This window comes from Falco peregrinus, chromosome 5 (assembly GCF_023634155.1).
Source record: "Falco peregrinus isolate bFalPer1 chromosome 5, bFalPer1.pri, whole genome shotgun sequence".
NCBI lineage: Eukaryota > Metazoa > Chordata > Aves > Falconiformes > Falconidae > Falco > Falco peregrinus.
In genome coordinates, this window is record NC_073725.1 from 61,178,354 (window position 1) to 61,202,284 (window position 23,931).

Consider the following 23,931-nt stretch of genomic DNA (forward strand, 5'->3'; position numbering starts at 1 on the left):
TCACAGTAGGATCCAGCAGTTCTCTGGTAGGTGCTTTCCCCCTGTCCCCATGGACCGATGTAGGATTCTGGTTGGGCTACTGCTTCTGTGTTTGCCTAGATTGTTAGAGGACCTACAAAGCCTGTCTTCAGAAGAGCAGCAGTTCTGTGATGAGAGATGAAGCTATACTGGCATTGATCTCTGGCAACCAGAACTGAGATGTGAAGGGTTGCTTTAAATATTTAGAGTTCTGAGCTACTATACCATCTTCAGAGACTGAATAACTCATTTGCTTCCAGAGGTTGGGCTCCTCTGACTCCTGCCACCTTTCACAGCAAGATCCATTGGTAGAACCTGAGTCATTATAGAAGTGTGAGTTCCTATCAGGTATATCTTTTGTCTTCATCTTTTGGTCTTTGCAAGGAATCTTTGAATCACTGGAGATTTACTCAATGCAGCATCACTTTCTGTTGCTGACACCTTCTCGTAGCTGTATGCGAGGTTTGCGCTCATCTAAGGAGATGTATAGCTGTGTAGTAGACAGGGCATGCTATGCCATTCTGGACCATATAGTCTGGGTAATGGAATATCTTAGCAGCAGACTGTAGGTATTGTATACTTCTGTACTACATAAATTCAGGATTTGGTGTGCTAGACCAATCTGGCATGTTCTTTTTCCTTAGATATGTATGGGTAACCATCAGCATTGTAGCTGATAAAGGCATCCCAGCTGCAGAGTACCATGTGTCCTGACTGATGCTGGGAGTTTTGGACTGTGCATTTCTGTTGTGTCATTGTGAAGAGTGGTTTCACCTGTCTCAAGGCAAGGTGGTACACCCTGAGAGAAAGACCGGAGTCCAGTGTTTGAAACACTGTGACCACTGTCATGTCTGCTGCTCCCTCTGCAAGCTCTGTGAGGCAAGCCAGGATGTTTTTGTCAGAAACAGATGGAGGAGGACAGGGTGATTCTGGCTGCCTTCCTGCAGCCTGACATTGTTGTCAGAAATAGACCTGGCTACTGTGAAAGTACTCTGTCTGCCTTGACAGCAAGAGGCTCTTTGCAGTTAAACTAAAACATCTGGTCTTGCAAACTGGCATTTGCAGGTCCTTCAGTCAGTCCACCTATTGAATAAGCACAAGCCCATCTGCTCCTTGCTGTTTTGTCAGGAGATTCCTTTCTCATAATCTCTGAGACCACTATTGGGCACCTAAGTGAAAATACCTCAGATGGGGTTGGCAGCGCAGGGTCTTAATCGAACATGAGAGCAAAGCTTACCAGCCAAAGGGAAAGGGCACTCTGATAACGGCCCTTGTGTTTGTGCCTTCCTCAGCTAAATGGGTTATCCCTGGCAAGCATTATGTCAGTTCTCCACCATCCCATTCCCAAGTAATTTGCAGCATATGGAAAGGACAGCTTAGGCAGGAAGAGTGCAAATACGTGAGGCTCAAAGACTTTTTTTTCCTTTTTTTTTCAGACAAAATTCAAGCACACTTAGGACAAAAAGAATAAGGCTAGTATTTGGCCATAAACAAAAAAGAAGCCCAGCATATGGGCTTTGTACTGGCTGTTGCAGAAAAATGTCAGAGCTTAGGGAAGGCCTGCAGCTCTAACCAGTGAAACAACTGGTCTCTGTCTTTTGCCTGACTGGGAGTTCAAGGACTGGTTTTGCAAATCAGAATGACATAGTACAGCTTGTGCAGCCACTTAGCCATCTGCCATTGGGCTAGCAGCTTCAGTGCATTGTCTGAAGTTCTGTGGCTTATGGTGGAATGAGTAGTGGAGCTATGTGATTTTGCCCACAGTTATATTATGCATGAAAGGAAGGGAACGTTACAGGTGGGGCTATTTATTATGATAGGTACTATGCTGTCTTGGCGATACCATAAAGGAGAGTAAAAAAAGGGACTGCAACTTCTGACCATAGTCTAAAGCTCACCACTCACTTCAACGTATCAGCTCAATTATGTGGTCAAGTACAATGCAGAATCCCATTCTGTAAGGGGATTATCCATAACCTGAGGGATGTGCTGAAACATGACCAAAAATGTAGGCAGGTACTTCTTGGTATTGATTGGTATGGGGTTTCCATTGCTGTAGCAGAGGGGTACATGTTTGGGGGGGAAATGAAGTGTAATGAATAGCTTTGCATAATGTCCTGGGTTTGGCTGGGGTAGAGTTAATTTTCTTCTCAGTAGCTGGTACAGTGCTGTGTTTTGGGTTTAGTATGAGAATAATATTGATAACACACTGATATTTTTACTTGTTGCTAAGTAGTGCTTAAAGACTTTTCACGTTTCCAGTGCTCTGCCAGTGAGCAGGGCACACAAGAAACTGGGAAGGAGCAAAGCTAGGACAGCTGACCCGAACTAGCCAAAGGGTTATTCCATACCATAGAATGTTATGTTCAATGTATAAACTGGGGGGAATTGGCTGGGAGCCACCAGTTGCTGCTGGGGGACTGGCTGGCCATTGGTCAATGGGTGGTGAGCAAGTGTATTGTGCATCACTTGGTGGTTTTTCCCCTTGGGTTTTATTCCTTTCTATTTCTCTCTTCATTACAGTTATTGTTATATTTTATCTCAATTATTAAATTGTTCTTATTTCAACCCATTAGTTTTACCTTTTCTCTGATTCTTCTCATCCAGCTGGTGGTGGGGATTGAGTGAGCAGCTGCTAGTACTTTAGGTACCAGCTGGGGTTAAACCATAGCAGGTAACTTCTGTGGAAAATAAAAATGGGGTAGGAGGAGGCATGGGTTATGGGTATGGAGAGTCTAGGTAATGGAAAACAAGTTGTATTTTCAAGAGTGAAGGCTTCCACAGTATGATAAACAGCAATGTCATGACTGGTTTTTGTGCTGCAGACTGCTCTTTGCCCTCATCCTTGTGGGGATGGGCTGTTTGGAATGACAAATTTGGGGTGAGCTGGCCATCAGTTAATTTTGGGTGGAGGAACAATAGATGGCAAAAGGGGAGTGTTGGCTGTGGATAGCAAGTACACGTACGTATTACACATACGTTTCTAAGGGCACTACATGATACAATACACACTGGTTAAATGTCCTCTCATTGAGTGTCAAATGCCTGTTCCATAATCAGTGGTGGGATGAAACTGAATGTTGGGTTGTTTGACCTGTATCACTGCAGAATACCTTATGCACATGTGGTTTACATCAGATTATACCCTGTGCAACAGCTGAAATATACCTATTACTCTTTAATTGTCATGTTCTGCCAGCTCCCCTCATCTTGGAAGCTGAAGTCAGTGTCTCTTGTACGTCCCTTGGCTGGACCAGTATAAACCCCTCATGAAGCTACTGTGTAGGACCTCTGCCCTGCCAGTTATAGTACCCTCATCCACATGCCCAGTGCAGTTTTTCTCCTAAAAGTTGGAAGAAGTGTTAGTGAAGCTTGAGGTTCTGGGATGTCTTTCTGAAAAATCACCAGTAGGCTTGAACTGCAGTTGCACTGGGACCCCACTGAGTGCCTCTTAGGAAATCTCAGGCTCAGAAAGGATTAACAAGTATCGTGGCCTGGCTTAGCCTCTGCTGCTGGGTAAGAATGGCCCTGGTACCAATTCAGGGTTTGGGCGATTTCTCCTCCCCCCCAACCCCCCCATTACAATTCTCTTTCAGTTCATCCTGGAATGGTTCTTGTATAAACGATTTTGTCCCCCTGTTCTGTCAGTCTCTTCAGAAATGGGAGTCTGTTTTGTGCAGGTTTCCTACTGAGACGGTGAGCGTTGGTGCCAGGCAGATTGGCATTAAGGGGTAGCTTGACACCACATGGATTGTTGAAGATGTGGCACATGCTTGGAGTATCCCAATCCCACTTTTCCAAGTGGATTGCATTGAAACTGAGTTGAAGCCTGTTTTGAGCCCAGATTTCTGTCCTGGGATTCAGTTGGCATATCCAGATGTGTAAGTGGTTTGAAAAGGACTCTGCTATAAGCTTCAGCTAACATAGCAGCATAGATACAACCACAGAAAATGGTTAACCCATAGTTGTTATGAACTCTTGTTTTCTTATAAATTCTCCTGAGTGGATTGCTAATAAATACACTCCTCCTTGGGAGAGGAGGAATTTTTTTTTAAGAAGAAACCTAATTTTCACTTGAGAATCCCCTTGTAAAGGGGTCCCTTCTGCTATTAATGGATGGTGGAAAGGCAACAGGTAGGACTGTGTTATCTTTTATAGTTGTGCTCTTCTGATGGCTCTCATATCCATTAGCACTAGGGAGGTAAAACCCTTGGAATTTGTTCAGTGACAGTCTGTAGATGCTTTTTTGTTTAACCTTGCAGGTGAAAAAGGAATTGGCAAAACTACTGGAAAGAAGCTGTGTTACAAAGGCACTACATTCCATCGTGTCGTTAAAAACTTCATGATTCAGGGTGGGGACTTCAGCGAAGGTAAAGTATGCTTTTAAAATTGAAATGTTTGAAATTGAACAGAAATGTTATAACCTAGGTGGTTGTAATGTAATTTTAGAAAATGCTGTGGAAGTATTACAATGTCAGAAGAATTCTTCATTTGCTGTGAGGTACAGCATAGATCACCCATTTTGTGTTAGTTTTTGAAATTCTAAAATGTTGCAACTGAAGTGATATTTGTTTAGAAAAATGTGTTAAGAAGAAGAAAACCAACCCCTTGCTGGAGTTGGTAATACCTATCTTATTAAAACAATTCAAATCCAACCTGTAGTCTTAGCTGCTTTTCACTGTTGTGTCTGCAGTAGAGGCGATACTAGTAGTGCTGTATTGATACAGGGACATAACTGTTTGAATAAGTTTAAAAATAATAAAGTAGTAAATGAGCTAGAACTGTTTAATGGATCAGTCTCTAAAAGGAGATCTTCTAAGAGTTTCTTTGCTTCCTTCCCTGCAGTATATATACAACATAATGCTGTAGTCCGTTGCCCCCCTCTGAAATACCCTCCCTTACCAAAATGTGCATCTTCTGTGTCCTAAAACCTTGTACCTGATAAAAAACATGGTGAGGGGATACCTTGTTTCGAGAGTCAAGCAGAACTGTCTTTAAAACTGCTAGCTACTCTCTTACCTCATCCACGCTAGTGATAGCTCAGCTGCTTTGAGCCAGGAGAGGTTGTTGGTCTTATCTACTTGTTGTCTGGGTTTTCCTTGTTTTGTTGTTGGGTTGGGGTGGTTTTCTTGCTTGCAGTTTTTTTGCTGTCTGCTGTTGCTTTAGCAAGTACCAGTGAGAATTAGTCTTTGGAGCCCTGTTTCAGACTTTACAGTGTTCCGAAGCACTAAGGCAATCTTTATTCTCAGTATTTTCAGTGTCAATGGGATAATGCACAGTTGTGACTTCTTAACTAAGGAGCTTATGCTCAGATACTAGTAACTGCTCAGAGTATCCTGGTTTATTGTTATAAACTAGCGGAATGTTACATACAGCTTTTTTCATAAACAAAGTAAAAGGTTTAATTAATGCTTTTTAATGCATAGGTAACGGAAAAGGAGGTGAATCTATTTATGGTGGCTATTTTAAAGGTAAGAGGAAATACGTCTTTGCAAATTCTTTATGCAGTTCTGAGATAAGTCTTGATTCCCGAGCTACTTAATGAAAACAGGTCTACTTATAGATCACCTTTTGCATGAAACTAATGTTGCATGAGAATTCTTTATATATGCATGACTTTCAGATAATTTTTTTTGTAATATTTAACTTTAGCTGACAATTAAGGCTAACATTATTGATTAAACATGACTTTCAGCATGGAGGTTAGGCAACTTTATTCATGAATAAACTCCTATCTTCCTGCCTAAAACTGTCAACATATTCTTTTGTTTATAGAGAATGTGGTCTTTTGCAAAATGAAAAGGTAAGAGACAAAAGCTCAGTAACACACATTCATTCAAACTCTGTTCCCTTGTACCCTCCCTAGTAAATATATAGACAACTGATACGTCCGTTTGTAGATGGATATCTGTGTTGCTTGGAGAAATGAAGAGTTCTGTGTCTAACCTCTCTGAGGGTTGATGACTTATTCTGAGAAAGAATACTGGCATAATTTCTAGCTCTAAACAGTTATTTCTTCTTTTGTTAATGTTCCTTTCCTCCCCTTCCCTATTGAAGGTTTGTATGCTTAGTGTTCGCTTCTAAAAATGTTTGGCTCTGTTTGTATGCTACAGAAGTTATTTTATTTGCAAAGAATTTGTAAATAAATGTACACTTACCTCTTTTTAAAAATCTGTTGTTGGAAGGAAAATGGTGAGTTTATAAAGTATTTGTTTAAAGACATACAATTCTTTACTGCAAAGAATCCAGGTACTTACTGTGGTATTCATCATTAATAAAGGCAGTATATGTATTTATGTAACAGCCCCAGGTTCTGTATGTTTTGCAAGTAGCTTTGCAAGGTTAAGTGCATATCATTAAGTTTGTTTTAAACAGAGACATAGTTTGCTGTTGGAGTATTACAGCCTTCAGTCAAACAAAACTCTTGAATAGTTCCATTTCCTAAGAAGTTACTAGGGTTTGTTTCTAAAGGTGGTGAGTGCTGAACAGATAGCATTGTGGTTTGATTACATAAACCAAAAAGGATTTCTACATTCAAATTACTATTTCTAGCTTTGAAAATGAACTTCAGAAGATCTGGTTTTATATTATGCTGTATAACCAGAAGTCCTCTTTAATTCACTGGAATAGCAAATGCACTTTTAGCTTAGTCTTAATTGATTTTATACTTAGGTTGCACGAAGAGTATGGTTTTTTGTTTCTCATTCAGGTGTCTAGGTGTTTTTTTTTTTCCCTTGTACATTTTGAGACTTCCAGTTTTGAATGGATAGGTGTCTTGTCTTTTTAATGTGCTATACCAGGGAAATGCCTCTTTCTCTTGATCTGTGTACCTGAGGTGCAGGCTGTGTAAATAACAGTATCATGAATGTAAAGTCTTGTTTTAGAGTGTCAGTAAGTCCACCAACCTTGTTCTTATTCAAAAAATACTGGATTTAAATCCAGGTCTATGAGAATCTAAATTTTAAGACACTAATAATGATTTTAAGGGTTTTATTAGCAACGTTTGCACTGTATCTGAAACTTTTTAAGAAAGAATGCTTTCTGTCTCATAACTGCTTCTACTGTAGCTTTTGAGAGGCTTTTTTAAACTTCATTTTGGTGTTTTCCAACCTGTTTGTGTTTCTTCAGCAGCAGCAGAATTTCTCCTTATAGCATCCATAAGTTACTAAGAAAATTAGATTTGCATTCCTTGTCAGGGAAAATCTGACAAACATATTTTTTCTTCAAACAGATGAAAACTTTATTCTCAAACATGACAGAGCGTTCCTTTTGTCAATGGCAAACCGAGGGAAACATACCAATGGTTCCCAATTTTTCATGTGAGTAAATGTAATATGACAGTTGAGCTTTTCTTAAACAGAGAAGCGCTGTTCATGAGAAAGATGGTATTGCTAAATTATCTATAACAATGTTACCCGCTTTATTTTAAATAGGTTTAAGTGAGCACCTGCAATGTAAGCTATAATAGGAAACATTAGTTATCACAAATTGCTTGTGACATTCATTTGGATTAGAAGCTGGTACTACATGGATGTTCCTTGGTAGTTGCTTTTTACCCTAAAAATATGACTTATGTAGTAAGTTTTTAGTGTCCAGAAAATAGATTCTTTGGCTTTGTGTGTGCAACAACCAAATCTTAACAGATTATCTGCAGATTAGTGTTGAGCATTGTATGCAAAAGGGAATGAGATCTAGAGGTTGGTTGTATGGTTTTGCATTTGCTCTTTAAAATATAATGATTCATATAAATCTTTAAAATACCATGATTTAGTTTTGCAGGGAGTTGGGTGTTTCGGGGGAAGTATGGGGAGGATGAGTGGGGTTTTGTTTATTGTTTTGGGTTTTCATTTTTATTTTGGAGTGCTTGTTCCTGACATGCTTTTCTTCTATACTGCTGCATAGTTCTGTTTACTTGTGCATATATACCAACTACTTTGGTACCAACACTGTGTAAAATGATGTGCTGACAATCAGATTTTTCATTCATTACCTTAAAAAACGTAAAAATAAACCTAGTCATCTAGTGTGTAGCCATATTCTGTTATAACTGTAGAAATTGCATGACTCTACCATCAATAAATATTCAGGTCTGGTATGCCAGGGTCGTCTGGTTAAAGTAGGTACATTCTAGGTTCAGTATTAGTATTGTTAAACTTGCTAATTTTATGTGATTTATTCTTCCTGGTAACTCCCTTTCAAAAATTGTCTTCTGTTAATGTTTATCAGTTTGTATTTGGAAAGATTGGGATTATAACTTTGGGCTTGTGCTGAGAAGAACTTTGTGAAATAACACTGGTGTTTTCCAAAGTAAATTATAGTGTAGTTACTTAACTGGAAAAACTATTTTTTCTTTGCCATCTTTCTTGGGGGATAAGAATGAATGGCGCTTCACTGTCTTCAGTAAAGGAGTAAATTGTCCTCAAGAATATTTTTTTCTTTGCCTGAAAAAGATCTTCAGTATGATATGAAGTTCAGATATGAGACATTTTTAGGTCTTTTCCTAAAGAATGCCCTAAAAATGGAAAATTAATAGGAACCTAAGAGGAAGGCTTTCACAGTTACCACTGTCTTGACTTTCCGTAGAGAGGAAATAATCTCAAAAGCTTCTTTTCTGTTACCTTCAAACTAAATTTTAAATTATGTGATTCCTTACAGTAAATCTGAATGGGTATTTATATACATTCATATGGAAAACAATCTATATTTTAAAAAAACCCACACCAACCAACCTCTGGCTTAATAAGATCTCTGCAAGACATTGGTTCACTATTTACTACTTGGTTACCTATCTTTTGGTTTGCTTGTCATAATTTTCCATTTTTAAGCTTATCTGAACAGCATACATGAAAAATTAATGGATGTCACATCTGTCAAGAAGCTATCATTTGAGGGCTCTAAAGTTTCTTTTCTTTCTTGGATTTGATTCAGAAGTCATCTTCTTTCCCTTATGCCTAGTAGACTCTGCTTACTTGTTCAATTAGATTGATCAGACATAAACACTTTCTCTCCCCACATACTAAAACAACCTAAGGTTGTGTTGGATGCTAAATTGTAATTTACATGGGACATAAAATGAACAGTATTCATGAGCACTTTCATCAAATGCAGAAGTATTTTGAAAGATTCAGATTTCTTCAAACATTCTGAGGTTTTTTTTAGTAAAATCACCATTAAAGAGAAAGTGTTAGTTTGGTGGGAACTCAGGCAGAGTAAGATAGCTAAACATAATTGTCTCCATGTAAGCTAGATTCACTTTAGCTGCCTGTAGGAGTCTAAAGCTGACCTCGGGGTTCTGGGGTGTCCAACCTGGAATTCAGCTGCCAGGGGAGAAGTATATATAGATGTTCTGAAGGTCTTGTGTCTTACCTGCCTGCCCCATGCAGATTTCATGGATATCCTGTAATGTCTTAAACAGCACCAGCTTGCCCTAGAGTCAGGCAAGTGAACCAAGACCAGAGGTAAACTCCTGGTATAACCAGTGAGGTTCAGGTAGGCTGCTGTCAGGTCTTTCAAGCATGTAATGCTCTTGACTTCTGTGACCCTCTTGACAAGGGCTTTTTTCATTTTACCGCATGCAGAAATCTAGTGTTTGAGACACCATTGGGAACTCCAAGACAGGGAGTGCAAATATGATGTAGCCCCTGTAAGACACCCTGCACTCCTGAAACAGCGGCTGGAAGCCAGACAGGGTACAGTTCAAGATGCCTATGTGTTGGCAGCTGAGTGTTCTCCTTGGATCTGACCAGCAGCTGAGATGCCTACCTCACCTGAGGATGCTTTTACTCTGTTAAAGTTTAAGCATTTAAGCTGAATCCCACTTTTGGCTTCTGGTACTGCAGCTGATCCTCGGAATGAATACCATATAATTCCAGAATCTGTACAGAAGCCACTGAGGCTGCTTGTTACAGCATGTGTGTAGGTATGCAGTGAGTTACAAAGTCAGGTTCATGTTTAGTAACTTGGTTTACAAATAGGCAAGGATGGGTGGTGAAACCCATAGTTCAACAATCTTTTTGTACCGATTTTTTTTAATGGTGGTACTTCATTTCTGCTTCATAACATGGAGAGTTTGGATTTCAAGATTCAAAGTAGGAAACAACTACTAAGGATTTTATTTAGGCAGTTTCTGACTGAACTTTAAAATGCAGTATATTAAAGCAGTTAGTCTTGCATGACATTTGTTTGATTACTTTAGGGAATGTACTGTGCATCTATACAGCTTTTCTTTAATAATATGTTTGCATCCTTGAGTGATACACTTTAAGCTGAAGTTCAAATATGTTTCTTATACTCGAAAGAATGCTCAGTTATTCAGTCATTTATCATTGGGGAAAAAATGTTCTTCAAATATAACCTGAAAATGTGTGAAAGGCGGTCTTCAGTGGCAGCCTTTAAATATTTTTTTTTATTGATTTGAACGTGTTGAATTTTATTGATTAGAATTTTAGAAAGGGAAGTAGTTCATCTCCAGCTGACCTTCTTTAGAACGGTTTGCATTTTTTTCATAGGTAACCTCAGAGATGAGAAATCTATTTCTGTTGTACATGTCTAATGTAACAGATAAGAGATGTAAATAAGTTACTTTCTTTTATATAAGTATTTGTCCAAGCAGGACTAAGATAACAGCAAAAACCCTGACTATAACAGTTTTGCTTATTCAATCAGAAGTGCTTTCCCTAATTACCCCACAGAAAAGTGTCATTTGGAACAACCAGTCTTTACAGAGCGCAATCAAGCAGTGAATATTTTTTTGGCAGACTGCACTAACTGGTCACAACTAGACTCTATGCAATGCCTAAAAATTGTTAAAAGTTGAGCTAAAATGATCAGGTTTACTTGAAATAGAAGCTCCAGACTAAATTTAATGTAAACAAGCATCTGACCAATCCTAAAGTATCATCAGCTTGCCTTGGTTCATCAGGAATTTCTCTGGCATGAGTGAGCTTGCAGCATTTATAAGCAACAATAGAGAGCCGAGCATGGAAGAGACAGTGTAAGTATTGTTAGGAAGCTCCAGTGAGACCAGTAAAAGATTGAACATAAATTAAAGCACTGGTAGAAACTGACAAGATGCAAAAGTAGAATAAAGAGTCAGAGATGTGTGTATGTATCTTTTCAGAAGTGCTGTTTAATGCTAGTTGACTGATTTTCCCCACCTTTTTTTTTCTTACTCCAATAGGAGTAACAGTTGGATTGAAAGGAGAATGTTTAGCTGAGGAAGAATTATGGGTTTTGTGCACATGTACTTTAAATAGGCCAAGTCTATTTACACTTATGTCTAAGAAACATTTTCTAGTCTGAAGAAATGCATCTTGTTGAAATCCAGCAGAAAAGACACAGAGACCATCCTTGTATAATGTTTGGATTTGTGAAAAATACTGGAATTACACTTTTCTTTACTAAAGGGATCTGTTGTAGCATTTTATTGCGGACTTGTGTTGAAGATGGTTGTAAGGCACAGGTTATAAATTGGCTATTTGTGTTTTCAGGTAGCACTGCTACTTAATTTGGTTGTTTTCTAGGACTAATTTCTTTTAGAACTATCAGTTATTTCGGTAGTGTTCTAACCACCACCTGAGGGTGTTAATCTTTTTAATTGTCCTGTTTCCATGTTGATACTCATATATGGAATCCCTAGGATGGGGTAGAGGTTGACAGAAACCACTCTAGGATCTTCTTCCTTTTCCTATATACTCCAATATCTGTTTTGAACTGCTGCCGAAAAGGTTCATTGTTATTGGTTACTGGGGGAGTGCATCCAGAGCATTGCACAAATGCAGCTAATGTCTTTAGGTCCCTGATTTAGAGTTGGGAGGGGAATAGTCAGCCTGTTCTTGGATGTTCCAGCTCACTGGCTGTATTGTTGGGTGATGTTCTTCTTGAGTAATGTATTCTGCTTCTCAGTTGAGCGGATCTGATAATGGTATCTTGTCTCTTTAGTGCACCTCCCATCATGCATGTGGCCATACCCAACCTGCTAGTAAGGAAAGTCGCAATACAAAATAAGTGCAAATCATGTGAAAATAAGTATATAAAGTACTAAAAAATTAATGAGACTCCTAATCCTACAAATGCTTGTGTGGGCTTAACTTTGCTTCCATTGTCACCCAAAATCTGTCAAGCTACACTTATTAGAGAAATAGAAGCGGCTTTGCAGAATGAAGCATAAAGAAAACAATAGGAGGCAAAAAAAAAGTAACCACCCTCTTTGTCATTGGGAAGTTTTGTGTAATAATTGATTTATTGCCTTGGTTTTTAGCCATGTAGTTTACTGAGGAATATGTCCTTATTACAACTTAGAGGAGTCCTAGGCTGTGGTCCTTATCGGTTCAAATGCTTGGAGTTCTTGTCTCTGTGTTCAAAAGCTATTTAAAACTTGAGGCTGTTTTGTTATTACTGCTAGATTTATTTTTTTTCCATATTGAGGATATTGTTGGTTTAATGTGTCTCAAGCCTCTGCTTTCTTGCTCAAAACTGAATAGCTTTTTTGTTTTAAAAATGTTTTTAATGTGGTGCCATGCCTAGTTACTAAATTCAAACAAACAACTTTGATCTGCTAAATGAAGGATACAATAGTGAGGACTCTCTTGTTTTGATTTTACAATTTCTGAATGTTACCAGCTTATTAAAAGTGGTTAATTTCTAAGTCTTTTTGGTGTCCCAAACAGGTATTTTTCTAATAAACAGTTGGGGGGGGGGGGGGGGTGTACTGTGAATGAAATACCTTTGAGCTAATTGAACAGTTGACAGTAATACAGAACTCTAAAAAATTCAAATGAAAGGAGCTGATGTTGTGTTGTGTTTGAGCAGAAGTGGTCTGTATGAAGTTATCACACAGGCAGGTCCCAGTGGCTTGATCAAAAGTTTATGTAAAAGCACAGCCCGTGTGAAAGCATTCACAGGATGCTGCTCTTATGTGTAATGAGTAACAAACAGATCATTTCAAAGCTCGAATATGCAGAGGCATAATTAAGAAATAGTAGTTTATTTGGAAGGGGAAAATATGGATAAGCTCAAACTGATAATGCATTTCTAAAACATTGCTGCTGTGCAGAATTATACCAGACCAAAAGTATGATATTAGCTGGTGCATAATTTTTTTTTGTCTTTTTTGCATCTACAGTGTGTTCATTGTTCTATGATTCTGAACAATAGCAATGCACATATCGGAGAGAACACCTATTTTTCTTAGTTCTAGAAACACTTCATAATACAAGGAATGTGTCAGCTAAGTATGAAATCTGAAGTTATAGACTTATTAACACATTTCATTTGTAAATCAAAACATTTAAACTGTATGCCATCCTACAAAGCATATATGTAGGATTGGATTCAGTAGCGCATTTGAACACCTATGTAACTGCAGGCATGTGAATAAACCCACTGAAATCAGTTATTCGTCTGCTTAAAGTTGTGTATGTGTTCTAAGGCTTTTGCCAGACTGAGACTTAGAGGGGAGCGGGAGGATTCTCTTTTCTAACTGTTTATCTTTGTAAGAGTGTATGCCAGCAGGTTATGTCCATAGGTTTCTTTTTGTTTTTAAGGAGAGCTTACTGTAGTTTTCAAAGTACCTTGTGTTCTAAAGAAAATTTAGAGCCCTCTTTTAGGCATCCTTGTTCTGCATACAACTTGATTAATATTAATTTTAAACTTGTATTTAATAAACATAGACTCAGTTTTGTCTGAAAATGTATTACAATTTATTTCTGCCATTTTTGTGTAAAATTTACAGAAACAGTGTTACATCGTGCGCTCCAAAGGTAATGTCTCATTCCTCTAAGGCTGTGTCCTTTCCTTTTCTTTCTGTTTTTATTTATCTTGTTTTTTCTGATCATATTGTTATGTGCATTGAATCCTTTGTTAGGACTGAGGTTCTTGGGGTGGGTGGGGTGATAACACACTTTTATCAAAAAGATGCTTTTTTCTTCAGCAGTTTAACTACCAATTTACTTTAAACTTGAGCGAGGAAAGGTATTTGTCCTTCAGTAAATAACTTGGATAACAGTATATATTGTAAGGCAGATTTTGAATGTTTTAAGTTATAGAAGTGTTGTATTAGAAAACTTTTGTTAAAATATTATTTGGGGGAAAGCACTCATCATGACTCTAGATCTGTAGTGCAAAGGCAGTAAGTAGGTTTTCTCCTGATTAAGTTTTGAAGCCAAAGCAAAAAAAGGCAGAACACAGCATAAGACTTTTGAAGTGGTCTTTTAAAGTGCACATTTGCAGAATAAATGTCATGTTCCAACTGTAACATTGAGATGAAAAAAATTTCAAAAGCACCATGAGGAGTTGGGTTTCTGCTTCCCATAGGAAGTCTGTTAAGTCTCCTAACTCTGTCATGCATCTGAAAAGTTTTCTTTTTGGATAATGATTTCCCTTCTGTTTTCACTTTATGAACAAGCAAATGAGGAAAATCCTATCCGTTTTATCAAATTGCCAGTATAATGGAAGAAACCTCTACATGGGTTTTAATGTTCCAACTCTCCCTTTCTTTGCTTATTGAGGACTAGTCTAAAGAAAAGACATGCTTAGGTAATTTGCTCAATTGGTCCTCGAGCGCTGCTGCTGTATGGCAGGAGCACATGACTACAGCATCCGTATGCTGGTGTTTGAACCTAGTGCTGTTTCTAGCTAATGCTGAACACCAAGTCTTGTTTATTATTGGTTTCACTGAGGAAACCCACTTCTATTTTTTCACTGCTTTAAATCAGCTTTATAATTAAGGCCACTGGTTGTTAAATGCAGTTAACTCTTGCTTAAAGAACTTTGAAAGCTATAAGAATTTTTCTGTTTGTAGCAATATGTTGTATTAGCAAGGGAAGAGCAAAGAACACCCCTTACCTCTGAGAAATTAAATATCGTCTTGATAGCATTTCTTTCCCTGTGTTAAACCAAAGAAGTTTTCTGTATTATTTAGTATTACAGAAGTGGAATGTCTGGTTGACATTTGGAGCTTAAAAAAAATGAAGAGTGTAAACACTCCTGGTTCACAGTTCCATCTTTTGGCATGTGTTCCAGCACTGCAGTGTTTTGTGACCTCATAGTTCAGAGCTTGAGTGAAGATATGTGCTTAACAAGTAGTATTTTATTAGAGCAGTGAAAAACTGACTTCATTGTACCACATCTGTGTTACTATAAATTTAGAAAAAGCATCTGTGATTGATTACTCATTTTGAGAGAAGGGAGTTTATTGGAAGAAGGCTAGAATGGCAAAATATTGCTTGGGGAGAAGAGATGAAGAATGTTTTCAAATATCAAAATAACTTCAAATGCAAATTATGTTGTCTTCTATGGTGTCTTTTTCTCCCCCAATATATAAGCATGTTCTGATGTTCTTTACTGAATTTGTCTGCATAGCAAGGTTCCCTGTGCAACTTTAGTGCAGGCTTACTTGTAGAAGTAATTTTCTGTCCTTTTTGAAAGAGGATATAGAGAGATGCTAGGTCATAGCATTATCATCAAAAAGGTGAATGTTAACGTATAATTATATATACACAGCCTTGAATATTCTAATTGGAAGTCAACTCAGAAATTTGGCATAACTCCAACTGCCTATTAGGATAGCGTACAAAATGTAACGCAGTTGCATTTCCCCTTCAGGCTAGAAATGGCTAAATGTGGGAAGCCAAAAAACAGGGAGGAAATCTGCATTTATCAACTGAGTAAACTGCAGGGTAGCACACGTAATGTCTGCTTGCATTGTGCTGCTGTGGGCTTGGGAAGCCTGGGAGCTTACGAGCTGAAGTGCTGTAGGTCTTGATGGTTACACGTAGAAGTATTGCTTTGTATTCAGAGTCATGAGGCCAGTCAAGTAAATGGAGAGTAAGAAAGAAGTCGGGTGGAGAGGGGGGTGTGAAGCAGAGAATCTGTCACATAACTCTCTTCTTTTTTTTTTTTTAAATAAACTGACTTTAAAGTGTCCTTGTAATGGAATAACCTAACAATTTCAGAAACATTTAAATTCCATTAGTTACCCAATATGTATTGCCAAATTGTATCTTCTTTGTGATTAAAAACATGAGTTATATTTGAATATGTATATAAAGACACTTATTTGAAAATTGTTTATTGCATGCTTAAAATGATACTTGGTACAATTTTCAGTTATGCAGTTAGCTAAACTAAAAACAAATTCCATGTAAAAGTTTAAAAAAGCCTGTGTTTATGATCTGTAAAGTTTTTTTAATTCCATGTATGTAACTGGATTTTTTCACTATTTTTTTGTCTTACCTTCACCTCTTCTTTTTTTTTTTTTTTCTGTGCCATTCTCTTCTTTTACTTCATCTGAATCCCTGATTATTTTTTTTTACCATCTTACCATCTTGCTGTTTGTCAAACAGAACAACAAAACCTGCTCCTCATCTCGATGGGTAAGAATCCTTTATAGTTTCTCCAATGATGGCTAAAATTTGAAGGTTGCAAGTCTTCATGCGTTATATTAAAAGTAGGCAACAATGGAGGAAAATTCTTATTTCTGTGAAAGATTATACAACAAAACAAGATAGAAAACAAGTTCTGGTTCTATAAAATTTTCAAGTCACAACTTACTTCCTAAATCTGGCCAAAAACTTGGAAGGTCTTAGATCCTATGGTTATTTCTTTAAAGCTGGTTGCTGCCCTCAGTCCATAAATCAGTGAGTTAAAATGTCAGGTTTAATGTATTTGGATAGTACTTGTGGCATGTTTTTATCCCCCAAATCTATTATTCCTGGAAGTATAAGTTATGGGGCAAATGGAAGGAGGGAAGAGCAGTATGGTACTGTAGAACAAAACTGGGGATTCCTTAATTATTACTGTCCCTGCAATGCCAGTGCAAGTTTGTACGCTGAGTTTATAAAGACCTATAAATGCTTCTTCTCTGAGGAAAACTGCACTACTTTGTCATGTTTATATATAGACTCTTAATCTCTCTATTACATAAAATTTCAGAAATAGAAGGATAGATTAGAAATTATGACGTTTACACTGCCTATGTCAAAGAGAATACAATAACATCAAGTATTTCAAATTGAGGCAGAGTGGGCCTCTGTTTCATGTTGCATGAAATTTTGGCATTGTTGGAAATGTAAAACTTCAAAAATATGATTTTTATTACTTTAATACATTTTTAAGAGCTGTATGTTTCTATTTCAGAATGACTTTTTAAATCTGACATTCATTGGAAAATAATTACAGCAATATATAAATGTTTGTACTTTCAAAATATTTTATTTCTGCAGTGTACATGTTGTCTTTGGACTGGTTATTTCTGGTTTTGAAGTAATAGAGCAAATAGAAAATCTGAAAACTGATACTGCAAGTAGGCCCTATGCAGATGTGCGAGTTATTGACTGTGGAGTGCTTGTTACAAAATCGGCAAAAGATGGTAAGCATACATATACCTGAAGTTAATTGAATGTTGGCATTGTTTTTGGAGAGTATAAAAATTCTGCTAATGTCTAAAAATCATATGGTAAATCTGTAGAATCTTAAGTTTGAAAAGCTTGTAAGAATGAAGTCTTGGTATAGGTGAGGAAGGCACAGCAAGGGCAAAGGTTTTCTGACCTAAACCTTTGTGCCTTGGAAAACATACGCCTGCTTCCTGTTCTTGTTAATTAACGTTTGACGTTAATGTGATGTACTCAAAAAGTAATTAGAACTTATTTTTCTGAATTTGAATGATGGAGACATAAACATATGCTTTTCTTGAAGGTGAATTTTGTGCAATTTCCAAAGGTTTGTTTAAAGGTCATGTAACGTTACTATATGCTGTATGTGTAGTCAACATAGTTTTCATGAGAATTCATAGCAAATAAATTATCTTGAATATATGTTTGGACACTTACTGTAAAGTAGTGGAGTATTATAAGTTTGCATTTGCTACTTCACTTTTGACTTTTCTTAAGGATAATGTAGTTATTTACATCCTTTAGAGAAAGTCAAGAGTATAGCTAGTGTAAAAAATATGAGGATGCAGAAAGGAGAGAATGACAGAAGTTTTAGAATAAGAAATATACAACCGAGGCTGCGATTAACCGTCTTAAACTTTGTTTTGTAACCTGCGTGTTGCTTTCTAAAGAAATTAGTTTGTTTTTAATATAAATGATCTTTGCGTATTCTGTTGTAACCCAAAGGTGTGAATTCATTGTTATAACCTAAAATAACATTTTCAAAATAGAAAAGGGGGGGAAACTGCCTTAAAATTCTTATTCCTCAGCATTTATATTAGCTTGGCACAAGTTAATATTCAGCTTCAATTATAAACTTACTGTATATTAACTTAAAAAGGTTTTGGTTTTGCAGTGATATGTGTTCTTACATGGTGGAAGCTGCGAATGGAAGTTCTTACAGTTACTTCATAGGAACTGAAGGAATTTTTTTGCAACTATCTTTGCTGGAAAATACTTGTATAATTTTAATGGTATGGGTTTAGACCAGACAGAATTATTTAAATTTTTATTATTGTATTTTAATGCAACACATTGTGAAAAAAAAGTTCACAGAGCTGCTCTGAAGCAGTACGTGTGTGTATATATATACACATATACAAAATTGTATATTTTATGCTATATATATACACATTACACACACAAATGTACACAATGTAAATTTAAAATATCTCTTTTAAGCTTTGGAGAAGAAGAAGAAAGTATGTTCTGACTCAGAAGCTTCAGACTCCTCCTCCAGTGCATCAAGCTCTTCAGAAACTTCATCTGGAAGTGAAGCTGAAAATGAAAGAAGCAGAAGGAGAAAGCGTAAAAGAAGAGCTAAAACCAAACAATCAAGAAAAAGAAGAAAAGAAGAGAGGAGGAAAGAGGATCCAAGGTGCAAGCGAACCTCAAACCAAAGATGGTGACTAGCCTTAAATTTAAGAATTTCAGAGAAATCTCAGAAATTCTGGTTTGCTTTCATGAAGTATTTAAGCAATGAATATGAAAATGCTTTTATTAAGTTTGGATTTTGATGCTTTATTTTTATAAACAAACAAAACCAACAAACTAAACAAAAAAAACCACCTAAAGCTGAGTTTGGCGAGTAGATTTTTGTGTGAGTTTAAGATCTTTGTTTATAGAAGCCAGAGCGACTTTGAAGTAAGTCTCAGCATGTTGAAGTATCTGGGAGTTGGTATACCTGTGTTAAAGTGAGACATTAGGCAAACAATATCTTCGATATACATTTGAATATAGTTTTAAAATATTTCATGACAAATGGCAGATTAAAAGCCAAATTATTTGCTGTAAAGCGAGAACTGACCCTTCTTTCCAATAATAGTGCACCATCCTTCCTTTAACTTGAAATGGGTTGTTAATGAAACAAGTTTTGGTTGTTAAGCCATCTTAGTTTGATGCATCATGTGGGCTTATTTTGGAATTCACTTTGAAAAGTGGTGTTCATCAGTTGGTAGTTAATTTTGATTTATTAACTTATTTTTCCCCATAGCAGCCTTTCTGACAAGAGTGATATAACAGAAAAAGCAGTCGATGTTAGCACAAAGAGGGACAAACCTGTGGTACGTCCTGAAGAAATTCCCCCAGTGCCTGAAAATAGATTTTTGCTAAGAAGAGATGTGCCTGTTGTCAATGTAGAACCCGAACCGTAAGGAACATTGAGCTTTCTTACTATTGACTGGATGGAAACGATGCATAAAAATTTTCCCACTAATGCTCTATTACTAGTTATGGCAAATGATAACTGTAATGTCAGAATTTCTAAATGAGGTGATTTAATTGTCTTTATTATAGTTTTCCTTGTAATACTCCTGACAAACCTGTCAGGGTTTTTCAGTGAGATCTAATGAGTTAATTTCACTGGTCCATAAGAATCATGCATGTTATGACCTTCAACTCAATTACAGATGATGCAAAAAAAGAATGACTAATTCCAGAAGATATTTTGCAATGTAAACCACAGCAAATATTTGCTTGCAAGGGAAACTTGGGATTGAGAGAGGTCATTTTTCACTTTTCTTAAACTGAAGAAGAAACTTCAGTTCAAAATCGGTCAACCAGAATTTTATAACCAGTCTGTGATATTTGAGAATATGAGAAAATACTCTTTTGATACAAAGGAAGTCATGAATTCACAAGTTGCTTTCAATTTTATTTTTTTTCGTACCTCTGCTAAGTTTTGGTTAGGTGCTTCTTCTATGAAATTTCTTTCCTTTTGCACTCAAATGAACTAATACATTGCCAGATATCTCTAAAAACAGTTTGGTGTCTTTTTGGTTTTTCATTTCAGTTAATGATATAGTCTCCTGTTTTCTTCAAACACTTTACTCATGTTTCCAAAGCCTTAGTAACTGCTACTTTTGAGGATATTACACAAACTGCAGAAAGGATGCCAAATTACCTCTTGTTGCTTAGGAAGGACGCAAGGTTTTATAACCTGTGGACTATTGTAAATTGCCATTCCCTGTGCTAAGACGTCGTTTAACTGTCAAGAAACTCTTCTGTCAGTGTTGTCTTCATGATTTGTGCACCAAACACCAGTTAATTTCTTTAGAAAAGTCACGTACCACTTAAGAGTACTTCGAGTTTCTTATTATCATTTATTTACAGGTAGAGAGTCAGATAGGCTACACATTTGGTTGCAAGCAAGTATATGTTGATTTGCCTTTTGTTGCAGAACTGTGCATGTCTTGCTTTATTTCTTGGAGAATTCACTGAATTCTTAGGTCTGCTATCTGAAAATAAATTAATAAGATGAATGTTTTGCATGATTGACTTATGATTAGCTTAACTTAATTTTGGTTTTTTTTCCCATGTAAGCTCATATTTTATTAATTTAATGTAGGAAAGTTCTTGATACTACGCCAGTTCTGACTGACCAGAAACCATCAGTCTCTAAATCTGGACGAAAAATAAAAGGAAGAGGCACAATAGTATGTAACAATTTTTATTTTTCTTTCTTCTCACCTAGAGTATCTTCTCTGACCTTGATCTTTGAATTTCCTTGGAGGCTTTGTGTGACAATTTAACGATTGTTGACATGTTGCAGATTCTAGCTTAGAAGCTGAAATACTGTTGTCAGGTAGTCCATCTTATAATGCGGGTTGTTTTTTTTTTTTTTTTCCCATTCTTGTTACTGTCTTGTTACTTAAAGATTGTTTGGGAAAATAAATGCTTGATCCTCAGCTATGAGAATGCTTCAAAGATAAGAATAAAATTATTTATTTTTATAGATCAAAACTAATTCAACCAAATTTGTCCTCCATGAGCCACAAGTTCTAAAGTAATGAAGTGACAAGAGCTTTTACGCATCTCCATTCATTGCATTTCCTTGCTGTTTCTGTTAAGCTTTAGGATTGTAACACATAATAGTAGACAAAGCTGTTCTGCAGCATCCAAAGTGTATACAGCCCTTTCTGACCTATATTGCCTGTCTTCCTGAGTTCTGGTATTTGCATCTTCTCATGATTGCACATACATTGCAGAGAAGCAACGGTTTTGTTGTAAGCTTTGGCAGAATCACTTACTTTTTGACATTTTATGTCACCTTTCTGTTTCCTTTTTTTAGCTGCTTAATGTAGTTTGTCAAATTTAGTCAGCTGTCCGGGCTGAGATCGAGTCCGTGTAATTTCACAGATGACACTGCATGGGCTAGAAGTTGCTTCTTTGCAGTGCTGGTAGTGAAGCATTTTTGTGGATGTGCAGACTCTGTCTTTTTTTCTTTTCCCCCTCTACCTTTCTCTCTGAAGGACTGCCACTGTTTATGTGCAGATTTCATTTGTACTTCAGATCTTTCGTGTCCTGAAGACTTTTGCTTTTGCCTTAGTTCCACTTGCCTCTTCTCTAGTAACCCACAATACAAGGCTCAAAACACTGCACAGCTACGCTATTGTTTTTCAGTTAAGGAAAGAGTGAAGAAAGTAAAAGCTTTTGTAATTGTGCATTTGGTTCTGGTGTATTTCAGATTATGGTGTACCGTGACTGAGAGTATTCTTCCCCTTTAGAATGTTTTCCTCAAGCAGTTTAGCAGGCAGCATTTGGGCAACCATAAACCAAAACAAGGCTTGGTCCTGCCAAGTTTTTTTGCAAGTGGAAGTCCTACAAAAAAAAAAAAATCTTATCTAGAGAGATCAATATCTGTATAGCTGAGGACACTCTTCGTTAGCATGGTCATAACTGAGACTCCTCTGAGCATGATTTTCTTATGTGGTAGCCACTGGATTTAAGAAGTACTTTTCTGCTGAGCCCTGTGATGCAATTATTTTCAGCCACAAAATAAACAGCTTAGGTGGCTGTAGTGTGGACCTGGGTGTTGGAGTATTACAGCCTCACCCGAGAACCAACTCTTTATTTGCCAGCCTTGACGTTAAATCTGATAGCTGTGTTCGCTGCATCTGACAGCTTTTATTTATTTAATACTTGTGAATACACTAAAGGAAGCCTTTTAAATTGAATGCTTTGAAATATTTATGTAAATAAAGACTTTTGGAAAAAATAGCTTAAAGCTGGGTGGAATTGGATTTTGCCAGGCATTTGGGTGTCTGTCTTGGCTTTTGTAATTCTGGTGCCCTTTTGGCGGAATTAAGAATGAAAACCCAGTAATACTATAAATAATTTAGGGATAGCAACTAGTTGAAGAAACATTTTTCTGCCATTTCTAATAGTCTGATTAGCAACAGTTTCTATCCAGGGTGAAATAGTTTGATGCCTTTTAGAATCCTTATTTGTAGTTTTGAATCCTCTTAAGTTCTGAGAGACTCCTGAGTATAATATGAGAGAATTAGGGAGGTCCATAAAACCTTCACAACCTATTGTATACCATTCATCTATACAAGCTTCAGGGGTTTTTAAGTAGTCATTGCTTCAGCTCAAAGGATAGGGAAGCTCCAAATTTCATGGCAGGTGGTGGTGTTGGGTTTTTTTAAATATAAACAGAATGTCTTAAAGACTTCTGCCTGTAATTAACTGAACAAACCAATACATGCATCTTTCAGGTTTTTTTATTCTGGGGGGCAATATGTTATTCTTTTTCAAATATTAGTTGCTTTTAAAATGGCTCAGAATAATTGGTAAAATCCAGATGTTTTCCTTTATTGAGTCAAGGAGCATCTAATTTCCTCACAGAATTTGCCTAAGTGTATATCCAACTGGGTAATGGAAAATAATGAGTTAGCAATATTAGAGTTTTTTTCTCTGCTGCACAAGTAGCTCTTATTGCCTACTTAAATGCTGTGCCTAAGCATAATTTAAGTATGTAACTTCATTTTTGTGAATTTTTGGGGTTTTTTTTTTTTCCCCTTGGGAAGTGTCTTAAACTGGGTTCTCGTTTCTGAAGATCTGAACAGCAGTAACTTTTGAAATAGGGCTTGTCTTTACTCGTACAAGCACTTAAGTGTCTGCTAACTGAAGTGAAACATCTGTGCTTTAGTATCCTAAAAAAAAAAACACTTGGTTATCTGCGATAATTGTGTTTTTCCAAGTGGGTTACATGAAGGGAATCCATGACCTGTTCCTTGATTCTTCCTCTTGTGTTTTGAAAAAATGGGTTAACTGCTGGCCCCTCTCAAGTTATGATAAATGTTTGCAGAGTATGAAAAGGCAGCTAGCTGTATAATCCACTCTCACACGAAGGATGTATGCATACCAAAACAGGGTGTTTTTGTCAGGAAAGCTAGAACTTGTGTTTTCTTTGTGGACCCTGTGTGCATAATGTTGACTGGCCTGTGTTACAAGATGCATGCAAAATCTGTCTAAGAGGCACCATATATTTATCTAAATTAACTGGTCTCTTTTTAAAGAAAAATGCATTATGCAACTGTCTGTCTTTGCTTGCATAGCGATATCACACACCCCCTCGATCACGATCGTGTTCCGAATCAGATGATGACGAGAGCAGTGAGACCCCTCCTCACTGGAAAGAGGAAATGCAGAGATTACGAACGTACAGACCACCTAGTGGAGAAAAATGGAGCAAAGGCGATAA

General features: G+C 37.0%; 1 protein-coding gene across 14 annotated transcripts in view; it reads left to right on the forward strand.

Moving 5' to 3' along the window:
* The window catches only part of NKTR (natural killer cell triggering receptor), a 45,373-nt gene that overhangs the window by 11,938 nt on the left and 9,504 nt on the right, over nt 1-23,931 (forward strand). For 3 of the 14 annotated variants that reach the window (XM_055804293.1, XM_055804290.1, XM_055804291.1), the window contains 9 exons: nt 4,281-4,388; nt 5,445-5,489; nt 7,250-7,337; nt 16,362-16,391; nt 17,241-17,386; nt 18,630-18,852; nt 19,441-19,596; nt 20,794-20,881; nt 23,786-23,931. In XM_055804293.1, coding sequence (XP_055660268.1) covers nt 4,281-4,388; nt 5,445-5,489; nt 7,250-7,337; nt 16,362-16,391; nt 17,241-17,386; nt 18,630-18,852; nt 19,441-19,596; nt 20,794-20,881; nt 23,786-23,931 — 1,030 coding nt within the window. The other 11 variants (XM_055804294.1, XM_055804292.1, XM_027786731.2 and 8 more) reach the window with 10 other exon arrangements.